Source organism: Thamnophis elegans, chromosome 1, assembly GCF_009769535.1.
Source record: "Thamnophis elegans isolate rThaEle1 chromosome 1, rThaEle1.pri, whole genome shotgun sequence".
NCBI classification, from domain to species: Eukaryota; Metazoa; Chordata; class Lepidosauria; order Squamata; family Colubridae; genus Thamnophis; species Thamnophis elegans.
In genome coordinates this window covers 100,051,773-100,069,159 of record NC_045541.1, presented here as the reverse complement: position 1 = coordinate 100,069,159, position 17,387 = coordinate 100,051,773, and the positions used below count along the sequence as shown (strand labels likewise).

Genomic DNA, 17,387 nt, shown 5'->3' with positions numbered 1-17,387 from the left:
ACTTTTGCTCTAATGGAGAAAGCTGATGGCTGCAAATTCATACTCCAACTACCATTGCCTGAAAAATGGTGCATTAGTCTTAAAGAGATTTTCCAGCCATTACGTAAAAAAAACTGCAGAGAAAAGAAAGAGGCGGGAGGTTCCAATGTAAATGCTGCATTCTCTTAATAAAATCATTCAGATAAATCTTAAGTTTAAAGTTAAGGATCTTAGTTAAATATCCTTTTTCCGATCTTCCAACCTTAGCCATCTCTCTGCTGCTATAGATTCTTATATGCTTTCATGTTCCTTATATTTTATCGCCAAAGTACTTTTGATCCCTCAAAGGAGTCCACTCGTTCTTTCTTGTTGCTTCTCAGAAAGAAATAGTTATCGACTTATGACTGTAATGGAGCCTGCCCAATATAGTCAGAAGTCATTTCAATTGTTAAGTGAGGAACCCGTGTGATCACCTCTCTCAATGACCACTGCCCCAGCCCTCTAAGGTTCAGTTGCTAAGTGACCATGTGGATCATTAAACGAATGGAGTGAAAGAACTGCCTCCTGCTGTGCCTGCCCTACCCTGCCCTCCTTCTTCAAAAATAGTTTGAAGAATTTTTTTCAGAGTATGTGGATGATATCTCAAAGCATATCTCTAGTCAGAGGTTGCTGTAATATCTGTTTGTTATCTGTTAGCCAAAGGGCTATGTTGCTTTATTTCTCCTTGCAGAAGAAATAATTTGGTCAGCAGAGCTCAGATCTCTTGATCTCTGAGTGTCCATTCTTGCCTTCTCTTTCTAAGTGGCATGATCCTGGAAATTAAATACAATATTTGTATTCTCTTTGAAAAGTTTGTGGTGATGTTCTGTCCTTGCTTATCTGCATATGCTAAGGCTGAATTTTCATTGAGACCACCACGAAAGGCAGATAGGCAGGGATAATCTTTCAAACAGCCTTCCAAAAGATGGGGCTGATTTTACACTGTGAAGGTATGTGTTTTACTTGTGCTAACATCCTTCGTAAAGCATATCTTTTGAGTGCTTTTCACAGAAGCAGATTTGTTAGATCTTTTTGTGGGATAATGTCCCTTTACCCTGATTGAAAAAGACTGCCTGTGGGGCTATCTTTTTCAATGATTAATATACAACTCTACATATTCTACAATTTTTAATAGAGATTGTATCCAGTGATACAATCTATGAATATAGTTGTTATATACAATTCTACAATTTTAACAGAGATTGTATCTTCTACCCATGCCAGCAGTTGCCCTGTAGTGTGGCCATGTATCTTAATCTGCTTCATTATATATTCCTGTCTGTGTATAGTAATAAGTTAAAAATAGTCTTCTTAAAGTCAAGTTTGAATTCTGATGTCTTCACTGACATTTCCATGTAGTTTTCTTGGCAACAATGCAGAATTAGTTTTCTATTGCCTTCTTTCATTCCATGCAAACATATTTTCGAAGTGTTTATAACATATATATAAATTCTGTTTCCTGTCTTAGATAGGTTGAAATCCTGTCTAGGACATGAGATAATATCTTTGGCCATCCAAGCTTCAGCACATTCCAGAATGATGGAAAATTGCAATTTGCATTGCCATAGTTTGGAACCCAGTTTATTAATTCAGATAATAGATCACTTCACCGTTGTTTGATTTAAACAGATTGTACTGATGCCTTTGGAAATCACCTAAAACTTCTACAGTGTTTTAAGCTTATCCTAATTAAATGAAATTTAATCACTTTTTGTGGGAAATAGTGACTAAAATTATGTGTAATATACTATGTGTCCATCTACGAAACCATAATATTTCATAATGATATTAGCAATAACTTATAAAAGAAGAGCCATAAAAATACGGATGTATAAATATTTATACATTTATACATGTATTGGTTTATGTGTTTATATCTGTTTTCGTAGTTTAGATATAGTTGGTGAGCCTTTAGGCAGGAAACTTGCAAAGTGTCAGGATTAGGAGATTTTCCAATAACTAATGCACTGTTTAAGATTTGTTTAGTTTATTGTAAAAAATTGCTTATTAAATTCATATAGTGTCCTAATCCATAGGGACTGTTATCAGTTAACAGTTGTAAGAAACAGCATACATTATAACAATTAAAGTTCCTGTGATAAGCAAAATAATTAAATTCAAAATAAAAATAGAACAATGTATATATAAAAAAAACATACACTGTCAGCTTACTCTCCAGATATTGTCTGGGAGAGCTCCAAAGGCAATCAAAAAGAGATCTCCTGCTGCTAAAGCTTGACCAAGTACTCAGTAAAACCATTTGTCAGTTCACTCAAAAACTCTACTAAATACCTGTTGGCAGTAGTTAGTATTGTCTGAGCCAGGAACTGATCTGACTCGAACAAAGCGCTAGATGTCATACCTTCCATGTCCAAGTCAGAACACAGGTATTCCTAGGCAAAAGACAGGGTCCAGCATGTAGCCTGCTTGCTTGGATATGTCAGGTCAGAAATTACCTGGTTATCATGGAGGCCCCGAACTCCTGATCAAAACATCCAGTTATATTCTGTTCCATCCATACCAATATTCTAAAATCAGCACTTGCAACAAACTACAAAATAGAACATTTATTAGCATTCCTTTAAAAAAAAGTTATAGAACATGAATAAGGAATTGATGATGGAGGTGAGTATACTGTGGTGTTGATATTTGGTATATGTAGCACTTTCTCCTCTTGTGTTCCTACATTATGCCAATGAGGTAATTTCCTAGTTTCTTGTTTCACAGTTTTCCATCTCCCAATGTATTTTATTGTCAACAGTATTACATGATACCATATTGGGAATGAATGGGGCAAGGTCAGAGCAGGGCCACACTAATTAATATCCATTTATTATGCTGGATTGTAATTTGTGCAGTTGTCGTTTAATGTATCTGGAAATACATGGCTAGACAAGCCTAAATCATGCATGAAATGATTTGGAGGGTAGACATAGTTCCAAGAAAGCTGAAATTGGGTCAAGTTCAGGTAAAGATTTAAAAATACATATAAATTACTGAATTAACAAACCATTAGGTAATCTAGTTAAATATATCTCTTTACTTTGAGCCATTAGTCATGCCCAGTGACATCATTTCTGTCTAACACCCATGACACAAAGAAATCCACAGCTGATAAAAATAAATTTGATATATGGTGGGAGTGTTTTTCCCACCAAAGCAATGCCAGTGATCAAGGTGGAATCTTAGACAATATCTAACTCAGATATTGCTATAATTTAACATTTATTGCTTTGTTCCTACTACATTGCTATGTTAAATTAACAATATTATCAATATAAACCAATTTATGTGACATGGTAGCACAGTGGTTAGAATGCAGTATTGCAGACTAATTCTGACAACTGCCAGCAGTTCGATTCTCACTGGCTCAGGATTGACTCAGACTTCCATCTTTCCAAGGTTGGTAAAATGAGGACCCAGATTGTTGGGGAGAATATGCTGCCTCTGTAAACTGCTTAGAGAGACCGAGCTGTAAAGCACTATGAAGTGGTATATAAACCTAAGTGGTATTGCTAAACTTAATCTACAACTTTATCTTTTGTGAGATAAATGTGATTCATAGTAAGCTACTGGACTGCTTCTTAAATGGCTTCTACAAAATATTCTTCAGTTTCCTCTCTCATAATTTAATTGCCCAGATTTTACATCTTCAAATGAACAGTTGAACAGTTCAAGGAATGAAAAAACAGACAGTTGAAGCTTGATTATTAAAGGTAAACTTCACAACCAGCTTTAAAATTGATAATAAATATATTGGAGTGATGGATAACTATTGTTTTCAACCATCAATTAATAAATTAACAATCAAGAAAGACACTAAAGACTGGCATTTGGTGGCATGACAACGAACTTCCTGAGAAACATATTCAAATGCTATGATGTTTCTATATCTACCAAGATCAGAATTGGCATTTTTTATTTTAAAAAATGGTGACAACCTATGGCAGTAAAAAATTGGACATTGGAAAAGTAGGTCTTCCAGATAAGAATATATGGTGGACTAGACATCCCTGAAGGAGTGGACCAGCATTGCAGTGGACTTCAGCAGTCATATGGTGAATTCTGGCCACCACTATCTTTCCAGATAAAGAAGAGATTGTGAGATTGCCTTTGTGCTCTCCAGACAGCTGCAGGAAATGAGGTTTTTGTGATGGACTCATGAATTGAGCTGCTGGGAATTGAAGATTTTCAATCAACTTCACAGCTGTAATGCAGTCTAATGAGGATGGCATTGGGAAATGAGGAAATGATATATTGCCTAGGAACAATTAACCAAGAAAAGGAGAAGTCCCAAGGACTTAATGGTTGCAGAAAAAACTTCAGAAGAACCCATCCTAATGGATTAGATGTTTAAACATGGGGTGATGGTAATCTGAGACTTCAGACTTAAAAAACACTATTATATTAATGTTGTAAATAAATTACAAAAAAATCTAGTTCACCTAGTCATGTTTCCTGTCTGATTTAGCTGGGGAAGTTGACATTTATATGGACAAAAGGTTTGCACAAGGCTCAATTTCTTAACCTTTTTCAAATGTAATTAATTTATAGCTAAATGGAGATTTTCTGATTGGCAGGATAAGAGAATTTCATATAATGGGTCAACATTGTTTTTGTACTAAAAAGGAAAAAAGACTTCTAAAGATTTCAAAGCTGTTGAGAAAAAATTCAACAAGAAGGTTTAAAACAGATAAAAGGAATAATTATTTTGAAAAGTAATTTTGTGATGAAAGTGCTGTTGAGAAAATTGGAATTAAAATGCACAAATGAACTGGACTTTCATGGGAACATTTTTTTTTTACTATTAAAGAGTCAGACAATTGATACATTAAACAAAACAAAAGATTAAGGTAATATGAATCAGACTGATGCTGAATGTAACTAGAGATTGCAATTTGAAATAAAAATATTAAGGGCACTGGAAGACATAATAGAAAAAAATAAAATTTTTGCCTTTTATTCTTTCCCTTGCAACTGAGATACTGTCACTTTGAATAACAATATTAGAATGGCAACTATCAGAAAAGCATCAAAAACAGGAGGGGAAGAGAGGATTCCTAGAACAATCTGCAAAGAGAAGAATTATACCATCAGGATTTTAAAGTTTAAGAAATTGTGCACTAAATAGCTGAATAATTATACTAAATTGACTAAATCACTGGATATTATATTGAAAGCTTTTTTAAAAAATGGATGAAAGAGGTAAAGATGAAAGAGGAGATGAAAGGGGGAGTTAAGAAAACAAATATCTGGGGATGTGAACAAATTAATGATAAAGTGAAAATTTTGTGAGGGTAAGTTATATCTATTTAAGTGTAATATATTATTAGTGAATGATATATTAATGTGAATATGTATGTATGTATGTATGTATGTATGTATAATGTTTATTATTATGTATGTTGACATTTAATAATATGTAATGTGAATGTGAATGATATATTAATTTGAATATATATATATATATATATATATATATATATATATATATATAATGTTTATTATTATGTATGTTGACATTTAATAATATCTAAGATTTATTAAACATATATTAAAATTAAATATACTTAACAATAGTGCGTAGGCTTTGGTGCAAGGGAATGTGCTTTTCTGAGGAAGAATAAGAGAGAAACATTATAATATTCCAATCAGATTCACACAAGGCAAGGGAGCAATTATTAAGATCTGTCAAGTGTCTTTAAAAAGAATCCTTAGTGATGTTTTTGTAGCTGTCAGTTTTACAGTGCCCACATTTAAAAAGTAATGTCTATGTGCACTTTTAGTCTTTTAAGAACATGTGTTAACATTGTCATTTTTCTTTAGCAGTGAAGATTTTTATAGAATTCAAAAATGTACTTTATACTGATTGTGGGTTGTATGAACATGGCTTTTCAACTAAAGCTGTTAGTCATTGGCACAAGTGCCTTTCCTTTGAATAAAATTAAGTGGTATCATTTCCAACCCAGTTTATAAAAGGCTTAACTTGCAATTCATGTAACACTTACTTTGAAGCAGTATCTTCGAAGTCTCACTGAATGTTCAAAGACTCATTTTCTGGAATTTCTGATAACCTGTTTTAAGATTCACTGAAGGAACTTCTGCTAATTGTGTGAAAAATGCTTCGAATGTAAAGGCACCTTTTATATTAGATTATTTATTTTAGTTTTAAGTATGTTTTAAATTAATTTCCTTAATTCTTTGTCAAGACATGTTTTATTAGTACAGTATGAATACTGTATATAAATGCTTATATTATATTGCATTGTTGTTCATACTTGAGCATAAATTATCATTTATATAAATTAATTATTGATTGTGTCCTTAGTTTATTGCAAACATTATTACAGATGCATCTCAAATAGTGCTGATGAGAAATCCCATGAAATGGTTGCATTATTTGAATCTACACTATTCAGAGTTATATTTCTATGGGAAATAGGGTAATTAGTTTCACAGAAATAGGCAATGAAAACCTTTAAACATAATTTTTATATGTTTATTAATCAAATATAACAAAAGTTTAAAATAATATATATAAAATTTAATTTTTTAGCAAATTGCAGAGTGGTTACAGAAAATAAAACAATAAAAAATCTAAGTATAATTCTTAAAAGTAAGCTTATTGTACATTGACAAAAACTTCTTTATTACCTAATTCAGGATGTGCTAACAAGATCGTCTAGTTCATCCTGCAGTTAACTTCATGTAGCTTTAGTGATTTTTATTGAATTCTAATGGATTATGACCTGCCATACTATAGATTACATAAATATTTAAAATAAGTAAATTAAGTAAACAAAGGACAAACTAGAGGATAAGCATACATCCAAACTGTACTTGCTATCTCCTACATTCTGTTACCATTCTTTCAAATGAAATTCTTCTCAAATACCTCAAATGGAACTGTTCTTTTCCCATTTTGCTCACATGACAATTAGTGGCTAAAACCACAACTGTACATATAGTAACCTCAATGCAGTCTAACAGTAACAGAAGTTGGTCTTATATTAAACATGACCAAATATCAATTTATAATTTGCACTGAATAGAATATTGCACTATTTGAAATAGCATTGAGCGCAATCTACCTATTTAAAGTTTGGGGATTATTATTTAAATTTGTACATTAAACAACAAAAAACTGAACCGTATTTTCCTATTTTCTTTCTAGTTTTGAACATAGGTGAGGGTGGATTCTGGGAAGGCAGTACTCGGGGACATGTTGGATGGTTTCCTGCAGAATGCGTTGAGGAAGTGCAATATAAGCCAAATGAAAGTAAACCAGGTGAGATGATGCAATTCAAGAGTAAACTATGCTTACAGTTTTTCATGGGGAAGTACATGAGTGCTGAACTAGAAATTACTCTAAAAAAAAGTAACTATAATTTTTTTAAACTATAGATTTATATTATGATGCAGATATTTCTTTAGAAGTATGTGAAATCAGTAAAAATCTTAAATGCATGCACAATTTGATTCTTCACTTAAAATAATTATGGATGATTTTTTTAAAAAAATATTCATTTTTCTTTGAATATGCATCTAAATCTGTGATGAGCAAAAAGAGGTGACCTCCAAACGCTTTGGGCAATTTCTAGAAGTTATTGGCCAAGATATATGGATGGCATCAATCTGCCAAATTCTTGCTTATGCATTTAATGCCTATTTTAGTGTCACCTTGTTTTAATCAGACAAGATTATTCTCACATTACAAAGCTTCACTTTCATTATATTCACTTATTTAAGATGAGACTGAAACAAATGAATAAGTTGAGGACTACTTATATAAGGTGAAGCTATTCTCCTCCCCTCAAATTATTCTAAAGCTTTGAATAATAAAGTTCTTTTTCTTGGCTGAAACAGCCTTGCACTCTATATCCAAGGCTAGTTTAGGTACAGGAACAAATACCCCTTTTACATTTGCCAATATATAGTAAGATTTCTCATGTATCTTATACAACTAGAATTCCCAAAACGCAGAAAAGCTTTTATTTTAGGCATGTTGTTATTCTCTCCCTTTGCTATTTTTGGAGAGAAACTGTAGGAAGTTTGTATATTTTAAATGACCATGTTCTTTTGATAGAGACATTCAAAGTGCTCTTATTTCCTCACTACTGTACTTGGGAGATTGCCAGGTTGCATAGATGAATCCCCTGTCTATTTATTACTTTTGGACAGAGGTGGCTTGCTCCCAGTTCAGCCGGCACCGGCGAATTGGTAGTAGCGGTAGCGGAAGGCTCTGCCCACCTACCAGGATGCTTCTGCTCATGTGCAGACGTATTACGCACGGACGCGGGAGTGTGCCCAAAACGGCAGTAAAAAAATTGGCAACCCACCACTGCTTTTGAAAGATAATTTGTTCATCACATATGAAGTCATTCTATTAAAAGTTGCAGTATGAAAAATCCATCATGAATTGACCACTAACAAGAACCAATAGATGGGAGGACCTCTGTTTTTTAATACTTGTTTTATTGTTGGTTTTTTTACTTTCTTATATTTTTTTAAGCTTGTAGTATATTTTTATTTCATAGTTTTTATTGTTTTAGTATTGAAACTTATTAGAATGTTTGTGTGTGTGTGTGTTACACACACACACTTCAGTGTCTTACACTGTACTAGCATTGTGTTAATGTTGTTTACTTTTAGGTTTGGTATCTAAATAACTACAACACATATTTTATATCTCGTCAATTCGATTATTATTATTGGAAGGGCCAGAATTCTCACTGTGTTTATGTTCACTTGCGTTGGTATATAATTGAAATAAAGATTTGATTTGACTTATTATAATAATATCACTAAGTGTCCTAGTTGGGCAGAATGATGTGTACAAACAAAGTAAATATATAAGATAAAATACTCTACAATAGAAGATAAGATTTGTTTATTATGCAGTAACTGTGATTTCACAGGTGGCAGTATTCATAATCCTTGTTCTTCTATTTATCTGTTAAGGAGAGAAGGACCTTTGGCATAGTTGCCAAAATTTCTTTTGATTGATCATGCTGAGAAGAGTTTGTGTGGAAACACTCTCAAGATATATTCAGTTCCTAATTAAGATATTAAAGTTATGCTTTGACAAGCTACTAAAATTTAGCTGTGGCCTTGATCAGAACTAAACATAGGTGTCTTCATTAGTATTATTGTACCCTTGCCATTGCGGCAGCATTAATTATGCCTTGAAATATTGAAATCTTGCTAGGTAAGGGAAACAGGCTATATAATAATGAGGTACCAACAATAATGGCACAATGAATTCCTTTGGATTCATCAGGAAAGTTTAGTGTAGCAATGTGAAGTGTACCTCAGTAGCTTTTTAAGCCCAGTTGAAAAGAAACCTGTTAGACTAGGAGAATGTAATGGAGAAGTGAAAAACTCTTATTAAGTTCAACTGTCATAAATACATGCCAGCTGTCACTCATCTACATTTTAAAAATACTTTATCTAAAATACTTCAATTGCCATAAGTGTGAAAACCAATCATATACGTCTCTTTTTTCAGTGCCACTGTAATTCCAATCACTAAGCAAATGATTATAAGTCAAGGACTACCTGTATTCCCATAATACCAGATATTCAAGTGATGCTATCAAGCAGTTTTATGCCATTTTCAGTTTACACTGATTAGCAAGTGCTGTTTGGAGACATATTACATCTTATACTGGACAATATATAGCTAGAAACTGGGGAACTCTAAATTCAACTCCCACCTTAGCCATGAAAGCTGACTGGGTGACCTTGGGCCAGTCTCTCTCTCTCATCTCAACTCTCTTCATAAGGTTGTTGTTGTGGGAAAAATATGAGGAGGAACATGTGTTGGATATGTTTGCTGTCTTCAGTTATTTGTAAAAATAATAAAAGTTAGGATATAAATAAATAACAAATATTTTCCAAGACCAGAACCCATTGCTTTGTTGTTAGTTGCGAAGTCATGTCCGACCCATCACAACCCCATGAACAATGTTCCTCCAGACCTTCCTATCCTGTACCATCTCCCAGAGTCCATTTAAGTTCATGCCGACTGCTTCAGTGATTCCATCCAGCCACCTCATTCTCTGTCGTCCCCTTGTTCTTTTGCCCTCAATCTTTCCCAGCACTAGGCTCTTCTCCAGTGAGTCCTTCCTTCTCATTAGGTGGCCAAAGTATTTGAATTTCATCTTCAGGATCTGGCCTTCTAAAGAGCAGTCAGGGTTGATCTCCGGAGTCCTTCGGGATTGGGCGGCATATAAATGTGTTTAATAAAATAAATAAAATAATAAAAATCCTCTAGGATTGTCTGGTTTGATCGCCTTGCAGTCCAAGGGACACCCATTGATAGTGTTGAGTTTTACATTGATTTAGACCAAATTATATTCGTAAAGTTAATGCCTACTCTTGGAGTTTAGAGATCAACATTTAAAGTTCTCAATCTGCATTAATCTACATTAGCAGACTTGTCTACTTTGATGCTCATCTTTAGTGCCAGATAAATTATAAACAAGATCCTGTCCCAGGCTAGATCTTTCAGGAAACTCTTATCCATTTTTCTGTTTTTAAGAATGTGTATATTAGTCAAACATTTAATTTAAAACACTCTTATTAAGGAGTTAGAATTTTAATGTAGATTAACCATCAGGCACTTTCCTGATGATCTGTGTGGTAGAAATATCTTTAAAATGTGGCCTTTGTGTTAAAAGGGGATGTGTCAAGAAAAAATGCTTCCAATATTGTTTTCTCTTATTGCTTCCTATGAAGGAAAAAGAAAAGTCTGGAGATAAATTGCTACCGTGTTTCCCCGAAAATACGACCTGTCCTGAAACTAACATCTTGCTACATTTTTCGTGTGGGCAAAAATATAAACCCACCCCTGAAAATAAGACCCCCGGACAACTCCCCCCTCCGGCCAGGCAGAGCACCGCTCACTGACCTAGCGGTATCCCGAAAGAGCCAAGCTGCAGGAGCCGGGGAAGGCGCTCACGTTGCTTGGTGTCTTCAGGATACCGCTAGGTTGGGGAGTGGCGTTCTAGCCTGGCCAGAGGGGGGAGTTGCCTTGTGGCTGCTCCCTTGCAAACTGGCTCCCGAAGAGCTGGGCACAGCCTCAGGTGCGAAGCAGCCATGAGGTGACCACACTCACGAGCAGCCACCCAGCAAACCCCCTCTCTAGCCGGGCAGAGCGCCATTCACTGAACTAGAAGGTATCCCTAAGGCACCAAGGCATGTGGCACTCTGCTCACTCCCCAGCTCCCACTGCTTGGCACATTTGGGATACCCCCTAGGTCAGTGCATGGAGCTCTGCCTGACTGGAGAGGGGGTTTGCCGGGCGGTTGCTCGTGAGCATGGTCACCTCATGGCTGCTTCGCACCTGAGGCTGTGCCCAGCTCCTCGGGAGCCAATACGCAAGGGAGCAGCTGCCTGGCAGCCCCAAAACAATAAACTGTCCTCCTATAATAAGCCCAAGGCCATATTTTGTGGGGCAAAAGAAAATAATACCCTGTCTTATTTTCAGGGAAACACGGTAAATCATAATCCAGAGATTCTGAGCATAACTTCTCAGGCTTCCAAACTCCAAAACTTGGTTGCCGAGTCTTCCAGCAGCGGCCACTCTAGGAGTGTGTTCTATGGTTGTGGGCTGGCTGCTGGAAGACTCTCTGTCCGGAAGACTCTCTGTCCAGCAGCCAGTCCACAATCATAGAGTGCACTGCTAGAGTGGCCGCTGCTGGAAGATTCGGCAGCCAAGTTTTGGAATTTGGAAGCTCGAGAAGAAGTTATGCTCGGAGTGCGGCGGGGGTGGAACAGGCGTTCACGCAACCCCCCTCTCCAGCCTGGCAGAGCTCCATGCACTGACCTAGAGGGCATCCCGAATGTGCCAAGCCGTGGGAGCTGGGGAGTGGGCAGAGCGCCATGTGCCTTGGCGCCTTAGGGATACCCCCTAGTTCAGTGAATGGTGCTCTGCCCGGCTGGAGAGGGGGTTTTCCGGGCGGTTGCTCATGAGCGTGGTCACCTCATGGCTGCTTTGCCCCTGAGGCTGTGCCTGGCTCTTTGGGAGCCAGTTTGCAAGGGAGCAGCTGTCCGGCAACCCCAAAACAATAATTTGTCCTCCTATAATAAGCCTAAGGACATATTTTGTGGGGCAAAAGAAAATAAGACCCTGTCTTATTTTCAGGGAAACACGGTAAATCATAATCCAGGGATTATGTTTTTTATTTGCTGTGACTGAGGGATGTGCTTTTCACGTTCCTCTTTTTTTTAACCCAGTTCCTTTCCCTGTCTATATTGTAGTCTTCATATTGCAGTAGGTTGGGAAAAAAGGGAAGAAGACTGGCTTACCAAATTAATAAAATCTTAAATTTCCCTTAATTGAGTGACAGATTTAAAAATTATAATCATAAATATAGAGGCAGTCTGGAGAAGCCTAATGATACCATATTTGTAGAAGAATATTGTCCTGAACCAGTGTGTCTTAAACATTTTGCTCTTAGGAACCCTTCCAATTTTAAAATATTAGAGAGCCCCCAAAAAGCATTCATTTGTATGGGTTATGTTTATCTATATTTACCATAATACAAATAAAAATGGATACAATCATATAATCTTTATTTGTTGAATCATGTAAAAATAACAATACTTATAAATTCATTTGTACCATAAATATTTTTCATAAAAACCTGTTGTAAAGAAATATAATGAGAAGTGTCCTTGTTTAACATTTTTGCAAATATCTTGAATATCTGGCAAATAATTTTGATTTCAAGGGTCTTGAGGTACTGAAAGGGTCTTGAGGTATTCCCAGGTCTACAGTTTAAGAAATACAGCTCTAAACTAAGTTAATCCCCCCCACAATAATTAAATAAAGACATCTTCATGTTCCAAAAGATTTGGCCTATCAACGCAAAGGGCTTGTTTTGCAGCTAGCTGCCTCTCTGAGTTATTTCCATTTTTCCTACTGCTGAAGATTCATGTGATGAAAATAAATGCTGCCTACACCTCTTAGGATTCTTGGCTCCTGTCATCTACAGCTGGCCAAACACACAGATTGCAGTTTCCAGATAAGGAGATCTAATTTGCAAACCCAGCATTAGTAATTTAAGTTTGGAGGCAGAAGTTTGTTTCTCTTTTCACTCAATAAATTTGGTAAAGAAAAAAGCAACAATCTTTTAATGATAGAACAGCTGGAATGTATGAGTCCCTGTATTCCTCTATGAGAGAGTGTACATTTGTGTGTGTATGTATGAACGTTATTTTGCATTTAAGATAATATATATTTTCAAATTCTGTAAATGAGCTCTAGAGAGAGAGAGACTAATGCAACCTGTATGGGATTATTGAGAAACAAATGTCACTGCTGTTAGTGGCATTTCTTATTTTGTTGCATTTATATCCTGCTTTTGGTTTGGGGAGTTTGCATTTTTTCCCTCCAGAGACAGTTGATCCTCAACTTGCAACGTCAACTTACAACCAGAATTTCAGTCATTCAGTGAAGCGGTCATTAAGAGAAACCTCCACATACTGTTTCACCAAATGATAACAATCCTTGCTCTCTTAATTCATCATTAAGTGGATGGAATGAAAGAGCTGCCTGTGGAATTGGACAGGCACCTCTCTTTCATGTACAGAAGGAAACTCCATCGAAGAAAAGAAGTTTGGATTTTTATGATCTGAGCGTCTTTTCTCCAGCCCACTGCATTAGCTCTCCTCCCCAACATGCGCAGAAAGGAACTCCAGCAAAGGGCTGAAGAAAGGAAGCTCGGAGCATGATGATCTATACTTCTTTTCTCTAGATTGCTCTAAGAGCCTCCCATCACCACCAGCCCCATGCACAAAGGGAGGGAAAAAATCTTTCAGAAGGCAGCAGCAACAGCTTGCAACCATCCCTGCTGCCTTCTGAGGAAACTGATAGAAAAGATTGTAAATGGCTACCCCATGATTATGTGGCAACTGCTTGTAAGTGTGAACAGGTTGCAAAGACCTGAAATGGGATCACATGACTGTGGAAAAGGGCAACGGTAATAACTTCCATGACGGGTCATAGGTAGCTTTTCAAAAGTCTGTCATAACTTTGAATAGTCATTAAACAACCAGTCATAAGTTGACTAATCCTCATCTAGCCACCACAATTGGGACTGGCAAATCGGTTGTTAAGTGAAGCAGTAGCTAAGTGAAACAGCAACTTAGAATCTTATTTCAGCTTTCTGTGCTTTACAGACCTGTGCTTTATAGCAATTGATTTGCTATAAATGTGAGGATTGGTACCAAAGCTCCTTTTTCATCTCTGTTTTAATTGGGAATGGTTGAGATAATTGCTAAGAACAAAAGTGGGCTTCCTAAAAGTACTAGTCCGACCCACTTTTTCACTAATATGGTGATCTTAAGATAGTACAGGTCTACTATTCACCATTGTGATGTCTCCTGTGGATGATGGTTCATCCATGTCTTCTTCAGAGGCTTCGGGGGAGAATGAGAGCATTCCTGGTATGTCCGGTATTCCTGACCCTCAACTGTCAGCTGAACATAACTTGGCTGGGGAGAGCTCACAGGCCAATAAGGAAGAGGGGGAGGAGCTGCCAGCCTTGGTAGATGGCTAGAGCACGCAGGGCAGAGAAGCGGAGATCTGCCAGATTGATGGGGGGAAAGCCCCGCCTCTCTTAATGGCTGCACTGGGAGTGGCCATTTAGCATCACAGGCAGAGGGAGGCGTTGGTGGAAGCAACATGTGTGGGTTGTGGCCAGATGGTTGTTTGTGTTTCTGGAAGTCTGCAGCTCGTGGATTTAATTCAGTTGCGACGAGCGTTTATGTTCATGTTTGGAGCAGCCAGTTATCTGTCAGGTGGACTAATTGACCATTGCCTTGAAGGTTAGTCTGGAGTTTGTTCATGACTGGCTTCACTGAAACGACCCTCTGCATTCCTGGCTTGGACTATTCCTATGACTTCTCCTTGCAAGTCCTGAAACTTGGACCATCGGACTTGTTGACACACCTCAGTGGAGGCCTCTAACTTCGGAGGGAATTTTGAGCTGTTTGTTTTTGGAACCTATCCAGGCAAAACCTTGATTTTCAAGACTGCTTTGATTTGGCTGTAAGTTTGTTTTTAGTTATCTATTTGGTCATGAGACAATTAGTATGCTAAGCTTACAGCTGGGGGTTAGATGAAAACCTGAAATAGAACTATTGAGAGAATAGACTGAATAAAGTTCTCTACACCACCCCTGATATGTGGGTGAGTAGGGGCAGCTCAACCATATATATAGTCCTTATTTTGCAACTACAGTTGGGACTGGCTACTCAAACGTTAAGTGAAGCAGTCACTGAGTGAAAAAATCACCCGGTTATTTTGCTTCAGCTTTCCTTTGTTGTACACTGCCAAACAACTGGGTGAGCCCCCCAAAAAGTTTCTGGAATCGACTTTAAGAGGAAGAGCAAATATTGTAACCCTTTTTTCCTCACTCCTCTGCCCTTTGGAATGGTTAGCCGGCACTGGGATTATCATCAAGAAGAGAACTGAGAGATGATATTCTGTCGGCTTGGACCAGTTGGTCCGAACTAGTAGTGGAAATCTTGGATAGTACTGCCTACCTGCCCTGACTCAATGGCATCCCATTTAGGCACTTGTTTTAGCCAAAGTGCATGCGTGGGAGTCTGAGCGTATGAGTGGACTCACACACAGTCACATTTGCCAACCAATAGGGAAGGTAAGTGAATACCACCCCTGGAGAACTGATGTTTGTATTTACATTCATTGAAGACATTGGGACTACAACTGAGTAAGCAGCTGTACAATGGGAAATACAAATTGAAAAAAATATGCTAGCACCGGCTGTTTGCCTGGTATGCTTGGGGCTGTCAGCCAAGAGCTGCTTAGGAGGCAAAAAAAGCCTTTGGATGAAGGTCTAGTCAGTGTCAGACAGTAATGCCTACCAACCAATAGAGGGTTCTAATCAACCAATTAAGGTTGTAGAGCTTGTTAACTTGTGGTTAGCACTTTTTGGGGGACTCATTACATCATCAAGAAAAGCAGCTCAGGAAGAGATAGCTTGTTTAGGTAATCTTTCTCTTCTGAAAAGATAGTAATGGTGGGGAAACAGGCATAGGATTAACTGACTGTAATGGCGAATATATGACTGAGGGAGATGCTAAGAAGGTCATAAATGTGAGCATTGGTCACAAAGTTATTTTTTTTCATCTCTGACTGTGAGCAGTCACTGTCTGTGGCAGTCACTAAAGGACGACTGTCTATATCGGATTGCGTATATAGAGAAACAAGTGACTTTTAATCTTCAAATGAGAGCTTCCATTGCACTTGAAAGGTTGTTCTCATTGAGGTTTGTTAAGCATCATGAATTTCAGTTTGCATAATAATTCAGAGGCAAGATTTGGCGGAAGCATGACGCTAGAAACAGCACCTGTTGTAAAGCCAGTTTGATAATACAGCCCAGCATTGATGTAATAGATCTTGATGAACTGTGGATACATTTATTACTGATTAGTGAAGCCTTCACAGAATACAAGACTGAAGAAAACTTTTGTAGTTTAGTTGGTGTGGAGTATGAAATGGGGTTTTTAGATTGTGGTTTTCTAGGCTTAGAAACATTATACTCTTCCCTTGACTTAAAGCTGAATTTAAGTCTCAGTCCAAGTGTGCTTCAGTATGTTACTCTTCAGCAGTCTAGTAGACTATTTAGCAGTTATAAGGTTAGTGCATAATTTTTGACACAAAAAATGTTCAATGATTCTCTGCTGTTACCCAATCTTTGGAAGATTCAACTTCAGAGGTGAGTTAGGCCCAGTCTTGTGGCCTTTCAGAAGTGTCTGAAGACCTGATTTTGCCGATTCACTTAAGGATCCTACAGGAGCATGCATCCATGGAGTTGCTTAGTGCGTTTTTAACTTTATTAATTTTATCCTTGTTTTAATTGCCTCCTTCTGAAACATAATATTTATATGGCTTCTATTCTTCTATGTTTTAATTGTAGGCTGCCCAAAATAACTTTGTGAGCAAGATGGGCAATCCCCAACTTTGATATAGTGTATAAAGTAGAATAAGAATAAGATATAGAATGGAATGGAATAGAATAGAATAGAGTTGGAAGGGACCTTGAAGGTCTTCTATTTCAGCCCTGCTCAAGCAGGAGATCCTATACCATTTCAGACAAGTGACTGTCTAGTCTCTTCTTAAAAACCTCCAATGATGGAGCACCCACGATTTCTGAAAGCAAGCTGTTCCACTGGTTAATTGTTAGGAAGTTTCTCCTCAATTCCAGGTTGCTTCTCTCTTTGATTAGTTTCCAACCATTGTTTCTTGTCCTGCTCTCCGGTGCTTTGACCCCCTCTTCTGTGTGGCAACCTCTCAAATACTCGAATACTGCTATCATGTCACCCCTAATTCTTAT

At 37.2% G+C, this 17,387-nt stretch overlaps 1 protein-coding gene across 5 annotated transcripts in view; it reads left to right on the top strand.

Moving 5' to 3' along the window:
- SHANK2 (SH3 and multiple ankyrin repeat domains 2) overlaps positions 1–17,387 on the top strand; it is a 339,586-nt gene that overhangs the window by 125,848 nt on the left and 196,351 nt on the right. For all 5 annotated transcript variants that reach the window (XM_032225503.1, XM_032225519.1, XM_032225512.1 and 2 more), the window contains one exon: positions 7,193–7,306. In XM_032225503.1, the coding sequence (XP_032081394.1) occupies positions 7,193–7,306 (114 nt within the window). The remainder of the gene's footprint in view (positions 1–7,192; positions 7,307–17,387) is intronic.